Source organism: Callospermophilus lateralis, chromosome X, assembly GCF_048772815.1.
Source record: "Callospermophilus lateralis isolate mCalLat2 chromosome X, mCalLat2.hap1, whole genome shotgun sequence".
Lineage (NCBI taxonomy): Eukaryota > Metazoa > Chordata > Mammalia > Rodentia > Sciuridae > Callospermophilus > Callospermophilus lateralis.
Window position 1 is genome coordinate 109,374,880 of NC_135325.1, and position 20,200 is coordinate 109,395,079.

The following is a 20,200-nucleotide window of genomic DNA, read 5'->3' on the forward strand; positions in this document are numbered from 1 at the left end:
ATTACAGGCATGTGCCACTGCACCCGGCCCATTCCCCCTTTTTGGCTTGTGATCCTATAATCCTATAAGGGGAGAGAGCAAGTCTTTGATACTCCACACCCATTTAGGAGAACTCTAAAGATGGTTTAGGTGTAAGATACTGTACTGTACTAGGGGAAAAAAAAACTATCCCTCTCACTCAACATAGCACAGAGCACTTTTGGTGCCAGATATATACAGGTTTTCCCACATATATCAAGACATTCTTCAGCAGATACCAGCTGGATGGCCTATAAATTGAGATAGCATCAAGACCCACAGATTAAGGGATTGGTCCCCACAAGCTTGTTTCTCCCACTTCAGATGCCAATTATAAGCCCCAGGTTATAACGTGTACTTCCCAACAATAAACTATAAATGGGGAGTTTCCCTTATTCCCTCCTCAGGTTCAATTAATTTACTAGGATATCTCATGAAACTCAAGGAAACATTTAAGTTACTAGTTTATTATGAAGGATATTACTAAGAATGCAGATAGCCAGATGGAAGAGATGTACAAGGCAAGATAGGGGAGCGAGCATGGAACTTTCATGCCTTCTGGGCACACCACCCTCCCAGTACCTCCATGTGTTTAGCAACCCAGAAGCTCACCAAATCTTATTGTTCAAGAGTTTTTTCTAGGGGCTGGGGATGTGGCTCAGTGATAAAGTGCTTGTCTGGCATGTGTGAGTCTCTGAGTCCAACCCCCAGCAAAACCAAAAAAAAAAAAAAAAAGAGTTTTTTTTAGAGCTCAATCTCCCTGCTTGCCAGAGGTTGGTTGGGGGTGTGTGTGAAAGTTCCAACCAGCTAACACTCAATCACTAGCCCCATCCTGAGGTTATCTAGGAGCACCACTCTAAGTCATTTATTAGCATAAACTCAGCTGTGATCAAAAGTAGCTTCTCAGAGGGCTGCAGCTATAATAGTTCAGTGGTAGAGTGCTTGTCTAGCACATATGGGGGCCTGGTTTTGGGCCCTAGCACCAGGAGAAAAACAAACAAAAATGACATAACTTGGCAGTGGCCCCCAAATGCCATCTCCTGTTTTACCAACCAGACTAACTCCAACCAACTCAAAAGTGACCAGTAAGCTTTATGAACACTTTACCTCTGAGCCTGGAGGAAACAGGGGAAGAAGCAGCATAGATGCGAATGGATGGGGTTCATTCCCAAATTCTTCAATCTCTTTGTAAATTAATGATTTGAACTCATCTTTTTAGATTACTGAGAGTGGGGTTAAATGAGAAAGAATATTCAGAGCATCACTGAGGGGAGTCAAAAGGAAGCTGACCAAGGATTTGGAAAGAACTGTGGAGGGGTGTTGAGGACCCAGCTAAGATTGAAGACTATGAATGTGTAGAGGTTACCTACCAATCTCCACACTTACGGGATTTTCTCCAATATTGCTCAGTAGCTTAGTAGACAAAACAAGCTGTGAAGTTAAGCCAGGGTGTGGTTTAGCCATCTTGGCAAAGCAGACTCAGAGGAGTACAAAGGACCTCCAGGAGTTGAGGAGACAGTGGTTCAGAAGGGATCCAAACACAATTCTAAAGGAACCTGAGAACAGGGTGGTAACTCATAGAACTGGAGGTCTCCAAGAGTCTAAAGCACAATTAGTGAGGCCAGTGAGAAATGGAGAGGAACTAAATTGCAATCAGATTAGAATCCTGCAGTTTAAGAGCAGCCACGAGCAGCTTTGGAAAGCATTCCCCATCCCACCCTTATACCACTGTAGGAGGATTATGCATCCCAGTTTTCCTAGGACAGTCCCAGTTTATATTGGTTTTTCCAGGCTTTTGTCCAATTTTTCATTTTTCCCAGATTTTTTAATTTCTAAAGAATTTAAGTATTAATATAATGGTTACATTGAAATAAGGCAGGCTGGGTCTGGTGGATCACAATGTTTTAATTCCAGTTTCTGCTGGCTTGGGAGATGCATATACAGAGAATCAGAGTTCTCACAACAGGGTTAAACAAAGACAATAGTGATAACTCTTCTCCCTTTTCCTAATCTCCAGATATAATGTAATGACTCCCGCCCAAGAACAGCAGCAGGGTGTTCACTGATAACAGAACAAGGACACTCAAGACTCTAGGGGTTAGGGACAAGTAATTCATTCCATTCCCAGAAGGGAGTGAGGGACTATTGCCCATTGTGCCCCTTGCTGATAGCAGCTGTACCAGCCAATTGTACACATGCCAAAGCCTGCAAGATAAAGGAAACTCAGGCCACCAGACAGTAGGCCAGTGGATGCAGGAAATTTTATTTTTTACATGTACATAAAATATTTTCAGGAAATATAGACAGAGGAGTTGGGCCATAGAACATATAGCTCGGAGTCTGAATGCTCTTAGTTCAATGATTTTGTCATTATTTATATGGCACAAATCTGCATTCCATTATTTGATTGTTTGGTATTTATTTTTTAAATTTTGCAGTCAAGTCTTTCAGCATATGAGTTCAAATACTAAAGTGCATAATTAATTTAAAAAAATAACCTCCGAATCTGTTTCTCAATAAAGTTGGTGATGGCTGAGTAATGTACACAAAACATTTGTCAGCATTCATCATTCACTCTTGGGGCACAATGATGTCACCAATCACATGAAAACCAGAAAACAAGTCTTCCAAGAGAATAGAAAGTATCTATCTCAAGGTCTCTAGTTGTTTTAAGAAACCCATACCTAAAGATGATGTTTTTTTTTTTAGTACCAGGTATTGAACCCATGGATGCTTAACCACTGAGCCACATCTCCATCCCTTTTTATGTTTCATTTTTGAGACAGGGTCTCGCTAAGTTTCTGAGATTGGCCTTGAACTTGTGATCCTCCTACCAAAGCCTCCCGAGTAGCTTGGATTACAGGAGTCCACCACCATGCCCAGCGAAAGATGATGATTTCAAGAGGCACTGCTATGGAGAGGACATTTCTTTATGGCTCTGTGAATCATTTTTGTTTAGATCAGTAATTTTTCTTCAAAATTCATTTCCTCATATTCCATTTCAAGTTGGCTTGCCTGTGACAAAAAGTGAAGCAATACTTTCAATGAGTAGCTCTATTTGCAGAATAACTTTACAAGCAGTGCCAGTTATATGGTGCCAGTTATATATTGATGCCACTATATATTCTTCAATTAGAAAATCAGTTCTATTAGTTGAGGTTTTCCATAGCAACAGAACAGGATGGATATGCATACATATTTAGATATATCTATTTCTACACTGAGAGATTTTTAAAAATTGACTCACCTGGTTGTGGAGGCTTGGTAAGTCCTAAATTTGATGGGGTAGGCAGCAGGCTGGAGACACAGGAAGTTGAAGTTTCAATCCACAGCCAGTTTGCTGGCAGAATTCCTTCTCACTCAGGGGAGGTCAGTCCTTGTAGTGTTAAGGCCATGCACTGATGAGACCCACACAAATTATGGAGGGTAATCTGCTTTACTCAGAGTCCACTGATTTAAATGTTAACCTCATCCAAAAAAATATCTTCACAGAAATATCCAGAATAATGTTTCACCAAATATCTAGGCACTAGTGGTCAGCCAAGTTGACACACACAATCATCATAGTTAATTCCAATAATAGTTCAATTTTTCAAAGCTATGGAGATGGATTCTGATGAAGGTGAAACCTCTGACATTATATAGAAAGCTGTTGTCAATTCAGTTTAAGAGTTCAACATACAATAAGTATTTTTATGTTAATAATTTTTAATAGAAATAGAAATTTTGGAGGAGCACAGCACCATGTTAAAATCATGGTCTGGGGCTGGGGATATGGCTCAAGTGGTAGCGCGCCCGCCTGGCATGCGTGCGACCCGGGTTGGATCCTCAGCACCACGTACAAACAAAGATGTTGTGTCCGCCAAGTACTAAAAAATAAATATTTAAAAAATTCTCTCTCTCTCTCTCTCTCTCTCTCACTCTTTCTTTAAAAAAAAAATCATGGTCTTACTCAAGAAACCTGTGGAGCAGAAATAATTGATATTATGTTCAAACAAGTATATTACAAAATTGTTTCTGGAAAAGCAGGAATGAGGAAGGAAAATCTTTTGTTTTCTTCTTTTTGCAGTGCTGTGGTAAACTCGGGCCTCACACATGCCAGGCAAGTACTCTTATCACAGAGTTACATCCTCAGTCAGAGTAGATTTTTTGTGTGGGGGAAGGTAGTGAGGTTTAACCCAGGGGCAATATACCACTGAGCTACATTGCTAGTGGTTTTTGTTTTTTATTTTGACACAGGGTCTCACTAAGTTGCTTAGGGCCTCACTAATTTGCTGAGACTGGCCTTGAATTTGCAATCCTCCTGTCTAAGCCTCTCAAGCCACGGGGATTACAGGTGTGTGCCATGGTGCCAGACCAGAGTAGATTTTTTTTTATATCCCTGACTCTATTTTATTTATTTATTTATTTATTGGTACCAGAGATTGAACCCAGGGGCACTTAATTACTAAGAGTCATCCCTAGTCCTTTTTATTTCGAGACAGCGTCTCAATAAATTGCTTAGGACCTCACTAAGCTGCTGAGGCTGGTCTCAAACTTGTGATCCTCCTGTCTCAGCCTTCTGATTTTCGAGTATTGCAGGCATGTGCCACTGTACCCATCAACCTGACCCTACTCTATATGACAAAAAGATTTTCAATAAAATCATGTAGAGTTAGTAATATTATTTTGATTTCATCTTTAGTTTTAAAGCAATTAAAATTTTAAAAGAATAACTTTCAATTTTAAATATGTCCAAATTTCAGTAAAGTATTTAGTATATGAACCAGATTTTCACTTACTAAAAACACAGTATTACGTCTTCATAGATTGCACTCTGTTGGCTGTTTTCCATCATAAATACAAATAAAAATTCCAAGTTACCACATAGACTGACTGGTTATACTGTTTCTTTGTCTATGCAATCACCTGGCTCTCACTATTTCAAATCTACTGTTAAAACACAGTAATATCTGGATTTGGAGAAAGGAATGGCAAGCCAAAAGCAAGTTGGAAGGATTCCGAATAGTTGTGTTTCTGATTTAGAAACAAATGTGGGTAGTTGAATACACATGTATCTGGAGCCAAATATATAACTGGAAGTTCTCAGAATTAACTTCTAGGTAGAGAAAAATGTTAAGGAGCTAAATAGTGAAAATATGCTAATACAAACTTCAAAGTCTATGCCAAATAGAAAAGCATTCATATATTCACCAAAAGACACATAAAAATGTTCATGGCAGAACTATTTGTAATAGTTCAAACCTAGCAACTGGTTAAATGTTTATCAACAGAAGAATGAATAAGAAATCTTACATAGAATAGGGGGATAAATATCATGAAAAACTGTTAAGGCAAAATTATGAAACACACGACATTGGTATTATAATGTATTGAACCAAGTACTCTATTAGACATTTTGGGGGGGATATACTGGGGATTGAACCCAGGTGCACTCTGTCAGTGAGCTACACTTGAGTCCTTTATTTCGCTGAGGCTGGCCTTAAAATCTTGTGATCCTCCCTCTGCCTTAGCTGGGATTATAAGCATGTACCACCCCGCCTAGTTTTATTGTTATCTTTCAGATGGAAAGGATTGAGGCTCAGAGAAGTGCAATGACTTGCCCAGTTTCACAAAAACTATCATCGCACTGTGGTGGGTGCTACAGTTTTACAGGTGAGAACATTAGAAATGGTGTCACTAGAAGCCAGTGTTGATTGCTTATTTTATCTGTTTGAGAGTCTTGAGGGACAGATTTTTTTTTTCTAATCCCATATAGTAAATTGTGGAGGCAAAAATAAAAAATCGTTAATAGCAACAGTTCCCATTGTATACTTTCCTAAGTACTAAAACACGTACACTACACTCACCTTTAATCCTCATAAAGATACTGTTGGTGTACTGTTATTTGCCCATTCTATTTACTGAGGCACAAAGAGGCTCAGAGTCTGATTTTGCAGTTGGTTACAAAGCAGTCAGGTGTTTCAGATTTGTACCCTGATCTGACTGCCTCTGGGGCTTTAGGTCTCAATTCTTAAAATCATGTAAGGGTTTTTGAAAGCATCGGGTCAAGAATCAGGAAAATGGAAGCCAGAATGTAGTACAAGGTCTTGGCAAGGGGACGCCTGACTCAGGGGGCCACGTGCTGATGGAAACCTGAAAGCCGGTGTTCAGTTTAGGACAACTAGGAACAATGCGGGCAGAGGTAGGTTTGAGAATTTGGGGATCTTCTGAATGGGAGGCTGGGGGAAAGAGAGACAGAAGCTGCACAGCAGCAATCGCCGGTTCTTCCGGAAGAAAATTCCCACGGCCACCTCGTAAGCGTGGAAACCGGTAGCCACCGGAGGAGGCGTGCTGGCGAGCGCGCGGGCGGCGCAGGACGGGGCGGGGCTAGGGCGGGGCTAGGGCGGGGCCTGCCTCTTCCTCGTTCTGAGCGGTTGCCTCGGCGGCGTCAGCGAAGAGCTTAGGACAAACCTCTTGGCTTTCCCGCGCTGCGCCACCTCCTGCAGCGCCTCCGCCGCCTCCTCTGCCTCTCCGTGGGCTTCCTCCTTCTCAGACTGCCGTCAGCCGCACGTCAGCCGGTTCCGTGATGGCGACTCGCAGCCCTAGCGTCGTGGTGAGCAATTTGGCTCGCGAGCCCAGCCCGGCCCAGCCCGGCTCTGGCCAGCGCGACCAGCTGCGGAGGCGCGGCGGCCCAGCCTTGTGGCGCCGGGCCCGCAATGCGCGTTGGGGGCCTTGGTGTAGGGGGGAACCCCGAGGGGCGGAGGCGATCACAGGTTCCTTGGTTTGGCTTTACGTCATTTGAGGGCGGCAGGGAGGACAGAATGGCGGGGTTTGGGGTGGGTCCCTTCTTGGTTGAGCCCTGGAAAAGAGGGCTGCGTGTGGGCACAGAAGGTGGAAATGGCGTTTTGGTTGACAAGTGCCGCCTGCGAGCGTGCTGTGGGGAGAAGCCGTGGGCTGATTTTGGAATGATGAGGCGGGGTGGGATTGTGGGAGCTTTCTCTAGAGAAGCCCTTCCCTGGAAGTTTGGGGGCGGGGGCGGTGGTGAAGTCCTTGAGCATCTCGTGAGGGAGCCTCAGCCCTAAAACGCCCGTTGGGAGGGCGTGGAGGGAACTGGGCTTTACATTTCATTTTGCAGATGCTATAATTCATATTTGTGGGAATGCGCATTGCCTCATTGGATCCTCCCAACAGCCCCTGTAACCGTTTTCGAGCCTGTTTTACACACCACGAAGCTAGTGAAAAAACAGGTCATTTTCCCACGGCCCAGAAGTAGCAGGCCTTGAATTCAGATATACTTGAATCCGGACCCTGTGCTCTTTTGATGCTGTGTAGATTAAAAATACGAACCTGGTCTTTGCTTTCAAGGACGTTCTTACCACAACTAGCCTCTAGTATCTTGTCTTCACCTTAATCGGTTCTTTTTTTTTATCTAGCTAAATTGTTGTCACCTCTTCCCAACCTTTCTGATCAAGATTATTTAAAAAGCCAAAGCTCTGTGTCCTCCTGACAGTTAAATGCCTTAGCCTCCTTTAATATGATTATTGTCATTGTTGATTTAGCAGTTTCTTTCCTAGGTACCTGTTGTTTGTCTCTCCCATTTAAACTTTTTTTGTTTTTGTGATGCTGAGCATGGAACCCAAGGCCTTGGGCATGCTAGACAAATGCTATACCACTGAGCTACCTCAGCCCCTAAACAAACATTATAAAGTTAGGAATCACAACTATACCTCCAACATATACAGTGCCTTAGTAGTAGGAAGTTTTCAGTAATGGTTTGTTAAGTGAATAAATAATCACTTGAACCCTAAGAAAGAAGACTTTGTTTTATATCAGGCATTGTGACTTAACATAAAGAGGAGTGTTCTTAATGGATTTAAGTTAGCTTAGGGCTATGATGCCTGCACCAGTATACAGAGAATTAGTTATCATTGCTAAAATTGGCTATTAATGGTTTTGTTTGAAAATCAAGAAATTTATTTATCTTGCCCCAGATTCTGTTCTTAACCTCTAAAAAATTAAGTTAGGAGTGACAGTAATAGATATTTATTAAATACTTAGCATCTCTTAAGCATTGTAATAAATATTTTGCTGATGTTATCTAATGTAAATGCCCTAAAGTTACATATTAGGTAGATAAACAGTAACTAGTAATGACCTTGGACACACATGATAGTGCCCTACAGCGCTTTGATGAAATTGACCCTGGACCTGCCTGATAGAAACTGTGTTACTTTTTTCATTTCAGAAGGAGTTTCTGGATTTTTGTAAATTAATGTGAAACATCATATATAGTTTATATGCCTATATCTTCTAAGCTTCAGGATGGTAGTACTAGAAATGTAATATTGTACTAACTGAATGTAAATCTTACCCTGCTACTGATTTTTTTCTGTGTATACTGGGGATTAAACTTAGGACTTTGCACATGCTCTACCACTAAGCTATACCTCCAGTCATCTGCTAGTGATTTTTACAGGATGAGTAAAATGGTGCATTTTTTTTTTACCCACAGTTGTCTCTTTACTATCAACAGGGTTTATACTAACATTAGTTTATAAGTGTAGGCCAAAATTAGACTTTCAGATCATGAAGAAATGGAGCAAATCAATTTAGGGGTTTCTTTTTTTCTTCTTTTTTTAAAAAGTATTTATTTTTTAGTTACAGGTGGACACGATATATTTTTTTCAAATACCACATGAGAATATGTTTATTTTGCAAGTGGTTTTAATTCTTTCGCTACAATTTCCCCTTGTTTTTATACTACCACATCTTTTTTCTAGACTTAAATATTCAATAGAATTTGTCATAAGTTAAAAAGGAAAAAACATTCTTTCTGCTGAAAATATCACATTTAACTTAAAAATCATGAACATTTTGAATATCAATAATTGAAGCTGTTGGGGAGGGGAGTCACATTTATCTGAAGGTCCCAAGATAGCCCTGAAATCTAAATAGGAATATCTTTATTTTTTATTTTATGTGGTGCTGAGGATCGAACCCAGTGCCCCACACATGCTAGGCAAGCGCACTACCTCTGAGCCACAATGCCAGCCCAACTTAGGGGTTTTTTGCTATGAATTGAGTACTGTGCCATGCACACTACAAATCCATCTTACTGGGAGTGGCTGGGTACTGGGATTGAACTTGGGGATGCTTTCCCACTGAGTGATGTCCCCAGCCCTTTTATTTATTTTGAAACAGGGTTTCACTAAGTTGCTAAAGCTGGTCTTGAACTGTGATCCTCCTGACTCAGCCTCCTAGGTACTGGGATTACGGTTGTGTGCCACAGTGCCTAGCATACAGTTCCATCTTAACTGTTTTCTGTCTATTGTTTGTATCTGCAAAATGGCAAAGGTGAGAAAAGGACCCACCAGATCAGCAGAAAAAGAGGTATCTTGGAATTTGGGTTTTTTTTTTTTTAATTAAAGATTTTTTTCCCTAAATTTTATTTTTTAACCAGACAGAATGACACATACCTATAATCCCAGCTAATTAGGAAGATGCGTCAGGAGGATCATAAGTTCAAAGTCAGCCTTAGTGACAATAAAAAATAAAAAGGCTGGGGATGTAGCTCAGCAATAAAGCCCACCTGGGTTCAATACCCACTATTGCAATAATAATAAGAATAATAAATTAAATCAAACTGGGGCATGGTGGTACAGCCAATAATTCCAGCAATTCAGAAGGCATAAAGATTACAAGTTCAAGGACAACCTGGGCAACTTAGTGAGATCCTGTCTCAAAATAAAATAAAAGATCTGGGGAGTATATAACTAGTATGTTCATGGCTCTGTGTTCAGTACTACCAAGAAAAGAATTGAAATCAATTCTTGACTCAGGAATACATTATTACCCACGTTGGCAAATGAACCCATAACTACTACATGTATAAGAACATGAATTTACCCAAATACCATAATCTTTTATTAATGTACATGGTGGAATAATAAACATGTTCATTTTGGATATATATATATATATGTATATATATGTATCAATTTTCAGAGGCACAAAGTTGAAGATAGTTGTAGTTCCGTAACAATTTGAAGTGTTTGAATTCTGATTTGTAACACGTTATTTTAATAAACGTTAGTTTAGTAGCACTGGCAGAAAAATAACAACTGAGTGTCAATATTGATATTAATGGTAGTAATTGGCATTTTTATGTGGTATATAATTTTTTCAGAACTTCCACATATTTATTAATGAATCAATAAAAACTGCTACTACATCACCTTTATAGCTAAAGAAAATCACATTCCCAGTTAAATATTCTCAACAGCCAAAATAGTGGTGACATTTTTAGTTTGACATGACACTATGATCATAATCTTGATAGTGGGACTGCACATTAGTACAACCACTGTAGAAAGCAGTTTGGAGACTCCTTAAAAAACTAGGACTGACTCATCATATGACACACTCCATATTTATGCAGAAGAACTAAAATCAGCATGCCATAGTGATATAGCTACTTCAGTGTTCATAGCAACACAATTCACAATAGAAAAAATTATGGAATCAACCCAGATGCCCATCAATAGATGAATAGATCAAGAAAATCTGGTATGTAAACACTATGAAGTTTTACTCAGCCATAAAGAATGAAATAATGGCATTTGATGGTAAATGGATAGAACTGGAAACTATCATGCTAAGTGAAGTAAGGCATACTTGAAATCAAATTCCCTGTATGTAATATTTTGTCAGAATGAACCCAAATACTATGTGTAATTATAATGCTCTAATAAAAAAAATCAAGAGCCTAATGTTTTCTCTCATGTGGAAGCTAGAGCAAAATAAGGGAAAGAAGGTGGTTAGGGAGGGAATCAGATATCATAAAGATATAGGGAAGATCTGTGAAGTTGAAGAAGAATGAGAGAGAGGAAGGAAGGGAAAAAGGAAGAAATATGGAAAGGATTTAGTTATATCATGTTACATAACATATAAATGTACTGAAAGTAATTTCACTTTTATGTATATGTATAAAATACCAATGAAGGGGCTGGGGATGTGGCTCAAGCGGTAGCGTGCTCACCTGGCATGCACGCGGCCTGGGTTCGATCCTCAGCACCACATACAAAGATGTTGTGTCCGCCAAAAACTAAAAAAATAAGCATTAAAAAATTCTCTCTCTCTCTGTCTCTCACTCTCTTAAAAAAAAAAAAAGAAAATACCAATGAAAAATAAATGAGTGAAAGGAAGATCAATAGAGGAGAGGAGAAAGAATGGGGGAGGGTGGGAAAGGGGAAAAGAATGAGGATTGAAATCAAATTCCCTGTATGTAATATTTTGTCAGAATGAACCCAAATACTGTGTATAATTATAATGCTCTAATAAAAAAAATAATGTATAGTGGTTTAAGCCTTAGGAGGGAACACAAGGAAGATAAGTGTGTGTGTGTGTGTGTGTGTGTGTGTGTGTGTGTGTGTATATGTATGTACACACACATATATTGTAAAAATGATATAAAATTGAAAGATCAACATACTACTAGCTTATTTTTATATTTAGGAGTATCTGCATCAGTAAGTCATAATTTTGGGTTTATGATACCTAAGTTAACACAGATTATCCCAAGGGAATGACATATTATCTGTTTTGATGGTTTTTGAAAATTATACCCAGTATATGGTATTTTGTTATGATGCCTATGCAAACTAATTGTTCTTTTAGAAGGTGTTGGTAATAACCACAGGCAACACTACAAGGTAAAAAATATGCCACCTGGTGGTTTCTGTCATTTTAGAAGCTTGGAGGTAATGTTGGTTATTAGGAATAAAATCAAATGTATTTTATCTAGTGTACATCTTTTAACTCATGTAACTTAAGACTCACTTCCTCTCTTCTGCTTTGTCTTGTTCAGAACCACAAACGTTGTCATTTTTTTTTTACCACAAAGAGATTTAAGCAGTCCTTGTCACAGATGATAAATTAATATTGCAAGGTTTATATTAGCTTGGGTTAATTTCCTTGCTTACTATAATTTAAGGTAATATATCTTTGTAATTAGAAATTTTATGTGTGAACCACAAGAGTTTTCACATGAAGGTCATTATTACAAATGTGACAAACATAATTATTAAGAATTTGTAGTGCCACTTTTACTGGAAAATAAAATGATTTCAGTAATTTATGATACCAAAAATATTGATTTTAATTCTAGACAAAAGGTAGAAAAGTTTCTGTGCAGATTTTATCACTGACAAGTGTAACACAAATAGGTTAGAATGTGAAAGCTATGTTCTAGAGCTTCAAGGAGGTGCATTTAGATTTCTGAACTAGGTGGATAATGGTAAACAACTCAGCTGTCATAACCTGTTTTTTTGTTGTTGTTGTTGTTTTTTGTTGTTGTTGTTGTTTTTTTTTTTTTTTTTTTATTTCCAGTGTAGCCAGAAATGGCCATAGTGGGAAAATGATCTGGGGGAAAACCACCTTTCCATGTTTACTACTGCGGCTATTCCAGAGTACTCCCCAAATATTTTGAATTGGGCTCTTCCCTCAAAGTTATTCAAGACCTTTTTGTGTTCTTCTGTAGTCATTTTTATGATGGGTGCTTGTTAAGGCCTGAGCGTTTGTGTGTTTCCCCCTCCCGTAAAATTCACATATTGAAGCCCTTACTCCCAATGTGGTGGATTTGGAGATGGGGCCTTGGGGAGGTAATTAGGGTTAGAGCAGGATAAGGCCCTGATTTGATGGGATTAGTGCACCTGTAAGAAGTGGCACCAGAGAACTTGCTATAGAGGAGATCTTGTGAACACACAGTGAGAAGGCCCAGAAAGAAACCAAGTGAAGAGGCTTCAGAATGATTCTTACCTTGCAGGCACCTTGAACTTGGACTTCTCAGTCTTCAGAACTATGAGAAATAAATTTCTATTGTTTAAGCCACCCAGTATATGGTATTTTGTTATGATGCCTATGCAAACTAATAGTTCTTTTAGAAGATGTTGGTAATAACCACAGGCAACACCACATTACACATAATAAAACATGTGATTTCTATTCATATAGAAAGTTTGGCACTACTATCACTTAGTTTATTTAGAAGGCCATGCTGATTCAACATTAGCCATGTGATGGTCTTTACTATTTACAATCAAGGCCACAGAATATAAAGACTACTTTAAGATTGGGATTGCTAGCCAGGTGGAGTGGCACATGCCTGTAATCCCAGCAGCTTGAGAGGCTGAGACAGGAGGATTGTGAGTTCAAAGCCAGCCTCAGCAATTTAGCGAGGCCCTGAGCAACTTGGTGAGACTCTGTCTCTAAAATACAAAAAAAGGGCTGGGGATGTGGTTCAGTGGTTAAGTGCACCTGAGTTCAATCCCCGGTACCAAAAGAACAACAACAAAACTTTAGTATTGGTTATGGAGAGAATTGTCAGTGCTGAGTAACCTTGGGTCCTAGGTTTATGTTTAGTGCATATATAACTACATTTGATAATTTACATCTGTGTGCTTATCAGATTTTGCTACAGATTATAATTTTATTGTACTGTGTAGTTGTATTATGCTTTTCCCTCTAGATTATAAATTCTTGAAGGGCTGTAAATATAAAATAATCTTTGTATCTTCCACAAAACCTATTGCACTGTGCCTAATCAAGGTGAATGGAATGCATTTTTGTGTAATTATATTGTAATCCCCAGTTCTAACCCTTCCTATCAAAGCAGCCACTAGATTTTTAACTGTTCCATATAAGATGAGATTAATATCATATATTAGCCAATGTCACATTAGCTAATAAGATTATAGGTTACCTTGTATATTTCTGTCTAGCTTTTATAGAGATTGAGGTTCTTGGACCTATTAAACATGAAGTTATGCTGTTTGGGATGATTAAAACTGAGGTTCTATTTGTTCTATTTTATCTCTTATATGTTATTTCATAGCAGTGGTCCAGGTGCATGTTAGGCTCCCAAGTCAGTTTGATTTCTCTTACACTATCACAATACTACCTGTAACTTTTTTTAATAGCAGGCTATGGTTATTCATATACATATCTTGTCATCTAATCTGCTGTAAGCTCATTGAGGTTAGCTGTGTCAAATTTAATCCCTTCTCATAGGTATGATATAGTATATACTCTGTAAGTACAAAGAATACATGTTCTAGGGCTAGGGTTGTAGTTCAGTGGTAGAGCATGTGCCTAGTATACAAGAGGCCCTGGGTTCAATCCCCAGCGATAGATAGATAGATAGATAGATAGATAGACAGACAGACATACATACATACATACATGCATACATACATACATATATCTGGACCGGGGTACATGCCTGTAATACCAGCAACTTGGGAGGCTGATGCAGGAGGATTGCCAAGTTCAAGGCCTCAGCAACTTTGTGAGACCCTGTCTCAAAATAAATGTTTTTTTTTTTTTTTTTTTTAAAGAGACTTGGGATGTAGCTCAGTGGTAGAGTGCCTCTGGGTTCAGATCCCATTACCACCCCCTCCCCAACACACACACGAAAAATATACATCAGGTGCCGTGGTGCATGCCTATAATCTCAGCAGCTCAGGAGGCTGAGGCAGGAGGATCGCAAGTTCAAAGCCAGCCTCAGCAGTTTAGCAAGGACCTAAGCAACTCAGCAACACCCTGTTTCTAAATAACATATAAAATGGCTGGGGATGTGGCTCAGTGGTTGAGTGGTTACGCACCCTTGGGTTCAATCCCCAGTACCAAAAAAAAAAAAGAGGATATACACCCCTATATATAGATTTTCTTGTAGTGCCTAGTTATTACAAATATCCATTTATAAAACAAAATTGTGACTAAAGAATTTCAATGGATACATTTTTTTTAGTTGTAGATGGACACAATACCTTTATTTTATTTGTTTTTATTTTTATATGGTGCCAGGGATCAAACCCAATGCCTCATGCATGCTAGGCAAGTACTCTACCACTGAGCCACAACCCCAGCCCCTCAAGGGATATATGTTTTATACATTTTATTCTTGCCTTTTGGGAAGAGTTTTATTAACATTTTTTATACTTGAAACAAAAAAATATAAATAAATCTTTAAAAATATATAGGATTCAGTAAAAAACAACAAATCCACTCTTTGACATGTAAGTCCATTTTGATTGGGGTCAAAACCTTTGAATTAGAAATCAGTTTGTTGGGGGTTGGGGAAATAGCTCAGTTGGTAAGCGTGCTTGCCTAGCATGCACAAAGCCCTAGGTTTGATCCCTAGCACCACCAAAAAGCAAAAACTACTAAGAAATCAGTTTGTTGTGTTGACAGAGATAGAATTACTATTTTGGAGTATATCCCTGCTGATCTGTCTATATTCTTCAACTATATGTCTGTGATGAATGTTAGAATTCACATTCATTTTTTGAAACCAGATTCCCAAGTTCCTAGACTACTTGTAGAACCTGTAGCCAGGCATTGACCCATTTTTATAGATACAGTAGTCTTTGAAGAATCCTGGGGCTGGGGATGTGGCTCAAGCGGTAGCGCGCTCGCCTGGCATGCGTGCGGCCCGGGTTCGATCCTCAGCACCACATACAAACAAAGATGTTGTGTACGCTGAAAACTGAAAAATAAATATTGAAATTCTCTCTTTCCTCTCTCTCTCTCTCTCTAAAAAAAAAAAAAAAAAGAATCCTGAGTGAGTCTTAGTTTGGACTTGTGGCAGTGAGTAATTGGGTGAAAAGGGTGAGTCAGCTTCAAGGGAGTTATTTTGGTACTCTGGATCTTGATTTTAAGGCAATATGAAGTGGTATATTTCTGTTCTTGTCAGGTGATGCAGATATATTCTGATGAGCCTGACATGAATATTGATTGTATTATCTTATAAAATCAAACAGTCTGTCTTCTATCAAGTTTAGTTCAAAACTTGAACTAAATTTCAGTTTATAAAATTTATAAACTCAGTACATGTTGTAAAATGTTCTTAGAATGCTCTTGTGCATATCCCAAATGTCCCATTTTGAATTTTTTAGTAAATGTATTCTGATGTAAACATGAAATGAATGTTTAGCAAATATATTAGCACTTAATCTTAGAGGTTTTGGCATAATCCTTTTTCCCCCAAATAGAAAATTTTTCTGCTTATTAATTAAAATGTGTGTTTTAAAACAAATAAATATTGACTGCTGACAACATATAAAAACCCACCAAAGTCTGAACTCAAAATGGAGCTTTTAGGCTCGAAAAAGAGACAACATGGAACTCATTTTTTCAGTAGTAGAAAACTCAGAATCTAACTGGATTATGTGAATAATATTTTAACCTTACATATGTAATTTTTAGATTTATTAAAAGTCAAACTACTTGTCCTTAAGCACCTAATACAGTGCTAACTTCAGGAAGAAGTATTTGATAGGTATTAACTGATAGATTGAGATTTCATTATGATTTGGCCAGTATTTCTTGAAAGCTGCCATATCACCAGCTACTTAAATATGGTAGTTTTGAATATCATGGGATATATAGTGTTATAATCCTTCTTGATTTATTTCCCCAAATAAGCTTTGAATATTTCACTTTAATTTAATGTTTCTTCTTTGGGAGGGGTTAGGGATTGAACTTAAGGATGCCTTACTACTGAACTATATCCCCAGCCATTTAATTTTAAGACAGGGTCTTGCCAAATTGCTGAGACTGGCCTCTAACTTGTGATCCTCCTGCTTCAGCCTTCCAAATTGCTGGGATTACAGGTGTATGCCACTGTGCCCAGCAATTTAAATTATCTTTTTAAAGTGTCCTATACTTTTTGAGGTGTAAAAGAACTAAATAAAATCAGTATAACTCCTTTCCAAAGATAACAACTTTTATAATTTTGTTGTATTTTTGGGGGGGAGGTGTATAGGTGTATATACAATATTTGTAAAAAATCAGAGTACATTTTGCCACCACAGGTACCACATTATTGGGGTTTAATATTTTGTATGTGAGGACTGGGACATATCAAGACAACCAATATGTGTTCCTTTCAAACTTTTGGAGTATCTACCTTAAAGGCACCTCATAATTTGATTATAATCTCAGATTTGAGTTTTTAAAGAATCATTTAGCTTTTTTGGTATTTGTTTTTCCTCTACTTTGAGATAAAAGAGGCTATTTGTATTTGAGATGGAACACAGCAGTTTTTGTTCTGTATGGCATATTAGCTTATTAGACTATAGTGTGCTAAATTTTTAAAATAAATTTTCAAATAGACTCAAAAGTGAAGAGAATAATGTAGTGAATCACTCATTTAATATTGCCAATGTTTGCCACATTTATCTTACCTCCTTAAAATTTTTCTTTTTCACTTTGTGACCTAAAGGAAATTTCACATCATGTTTTTTTTTTTACTTCTACATTCTTGGTCTAGGGATATAGCTCAGTTTGTAGAGAGCTTGTTTCGCATGCACAAGGCCCTGGGTTTGATCCTCAGCACCACACACACAAAAAATACATTCTTCATTATTCATGTCTTTTGATATATGGTTTTCTTAAATAACTATAATGGGGCTGGGGTTGAAGCTCAATGGTGGAGTGCTTGCATAGCATGTGTGAGGCACTGGGTTTGATCCTCAGCACCACATTAAAAACAAATAAAATAAAGGTTAAATTCTTTAAAAAACTGCAATGTATTATATTACAAAATTAAAAGTTCTTGTTATTATCTCATACCTAAATTTCTCTGGCAAACTAAGGTTTATCATCTATCTTTAATTGGATGTTTGTGTTCTTTAATGTTATCATTTAAAACATCTCTTATTTCTTTTTTAGATTAGTGATGATGAACCAGGGTATGACCTGGATTTGTTTTGCATACCTAATCATTATGCTGAAGATTTGGAAAAGGTGTTTATTCCTCATGGACTAATTATGGACAGGTTAGTAAGATCTCAAGTTGAAATTTACTTTTTCTTATATTAACTTCATGTGTCAGCAACTGTTTAGTAGTTCATACTTGGATATAAACTAAACCAACTTGTTAAGTAATAAACACTTTTTAAACAAAAAAAAAAAAATAGTAGAACTTACTAGTTATCCAGTATAAGTCATGGTGTAGTGGGAATCTGTAGGGAGTAGAGTAAAATCAACATTGAAGTGAGGTTGGAAGAATGAACTTTAGTCAGAGTCTGATTTCCTAGTCCTGAACAGAGTAATGGGACTGAATCATATAAAGGCAAGATCAGAGTCTGATTATTATGTATATCTAGCTTGAAAATTTCCCCTCAAATGAATTGGGTTTTTTTTTAAATTTTTTTAGTTGTAGACCCTACCTTTATTTACTTATTATTTTTTTTTTACGTGGTGCTGAGGATCAAACCTGGTGCCTAATACATGTGAGGAGTGCTCTACCACTGAGCCACAACCCCAGCCCCCCATCAAATGAATTGTAATGAACAACCTTTCTTTGTATTTAAATACTTGCCTTTTGTGTGTGGCTATTTTTTATTTTAAAAATTTTATTTAAAGTATAATATCAATGCATTTATGGTATATAATGTTCTATGGAGACTATAAATGGAAAGAGTAAAGACTTCTCTGCCACCTGTATGCATTCCCTCTAGATACTGGCTGTGTGTGTATTTTTTATATATGAATGAGTTTTGCCACATGTATATGCACTGTTGTACAGTACTAAAATTGATTGGGTTTTTAATATTATTACATTTATAGCTATCATTGTTTTGTTTTAATATCTCCTAGTTTAAAGATTGTGTAGCATTCTGCTTATGAATGTACCATAACTGATTTAACCAGTCCACTATTGATGGACACTTAAGATCTCTCCGTTATTTTGCTCTTACAGACTATACTAGAGGGAACATTCTTTTACATATGTTTTGGCACTTGCTTAGCTTTATCCAAGTGGAAATTCTGGGTCAAGGGGAAGATGTTTTTGTTTTTGTTTTTGTTTTTGTTGGAACTGGGGATTGAACCCAGGGGTGTATAACCATTGAGTCACATCCCCAGCCGTATTTTGTATTTTATTTACAGACAGAGGTCTCATTGAGTTGCTTAGGGCCTCACTAAATTGCTGAGGCTGGCTTTGAACTCTTGATCCTCCTCTCTCAGCCTCCAGAGCCACTGGGATTACAGGCATGTGCCACCCACCATCCTTGGCTTATCAAACATTTTGGTACTGCAGATTATCCTCCCAAAAGTTGTATCACATTGTGGCATATGACAGTGTCCTTTTCCCATAATCTCTTTTAATGTTGTATATTAGACAAATATCATTTAATCAGAATTTGCCAATCTAATAGGTGAAAATTCTACCTTGTTTTTTATGCATTTTTAAATTTTATAATAGATGTTCAGTGTATCTGATTTTTGAAGCTCTCAAATTTTAATTTGGCTTTGTAAAGTAAGGGTATACTTCATGGGACAATGGATGCGTTTTATGGAAGTTTAATGCTTAAGAGATGTTTGTTACAAAGCTTAAATACATGGAACTTTGTTTTAAATCCCTGATTTTATTTCCATAGGACTGAAAGACTTGCTCGAGATGTGATGAAGGAGATGGGAGGCCATCACATTGTAGCTCTCTGTGTGCTCAAGGGGGGCTATAAATTTTTTGCTGACCTGTTGGATTACATTAAAGCACTGAATAGAAATAGTGATAGATCCATTCCTATGACTGTAGATTTTATCAGACTGAAGAGCTACTGTGTAAGTATATTTGATATGATTTAAAAAAAATGACAGCTCTAGTTTGCCTGTATTTTCTTTAAAGCTCTGCAGACTATACTTATATATTCATTTCACTTGGTTAAAGTGGTATTTTTCAAATATACCCCTTGGTAATTTACATCAAAGCAAGTATTATCTTTTTCAAACTAGTCACCTAAGAGGCTATGTACGTATTTTATAGTTTTTGTGTGTTTGTTTTGTTTTTCAAGACCAACTCCTGGGCTCAAGCAGTCCTCCTGCCTCTGTCTCCTGAATGCTGAGAATATGGTTGTGGGTCACTAAGCCCAGTTTTGTTTTGGAGTTTTTTTTTTTTTTTTTTTTTTTTAATCCTTTAAAGAATTGCTATTGAGGGGCTGGGGATATAGCTCATTTGTTAGAGTGCTTGCCTCACATGCACAAAGCCCTGGGTTTAATCCTCAGCACCATCACCCCCCCCCAAAAAAAAAGAGAGAAGAAAAAAGAACTGCTGCTGAGCCAGTCACAGTGGCACACAACTGTATTTTGAATAACTTGAAGCTGAGACAGGAGGATCACAAATTGAAGACCAGTCTTG

The 20,200-nt window shown here is 37.8% G+C and overlaps 1 protein-coding gene across 2 annotated transcripts in view; it reads left to right on the plus strand.

Annotated features, from left to right (window-relative positions):
- Window positions 1-6,424: 6,424 nt before the first annotated feature.
- The window catches only part of Hprt1 (hypoxanthine phosphoribosyltransferase 1), a 40,798-nt gene continuing 27,022 nt past the window's right edge, over window positions 6,425-20,200 (plus strand). For both annotated transcript variants that reach the window (XM_077106777.1, XM_077106778.1), the window contains exons 1-3: window positions 6,425-6,613; window positions 17,731-17,837; window positions 19,443-19,626. In XM_077106777.1, coding sequence (XP_076962892.1) covers window positions 6,587-6,613; window positions 17,731-17,837; window positions 19,443-19,626 — 318 coding nt within the window. In that variant the 5' untranslated portion in view covers window positions 6,425-6,586. The remainder of the gene's footprint in view (window positions 6,614-17,730; window positions 17,838-19,442; window positions 19,627-20,200) is intronic.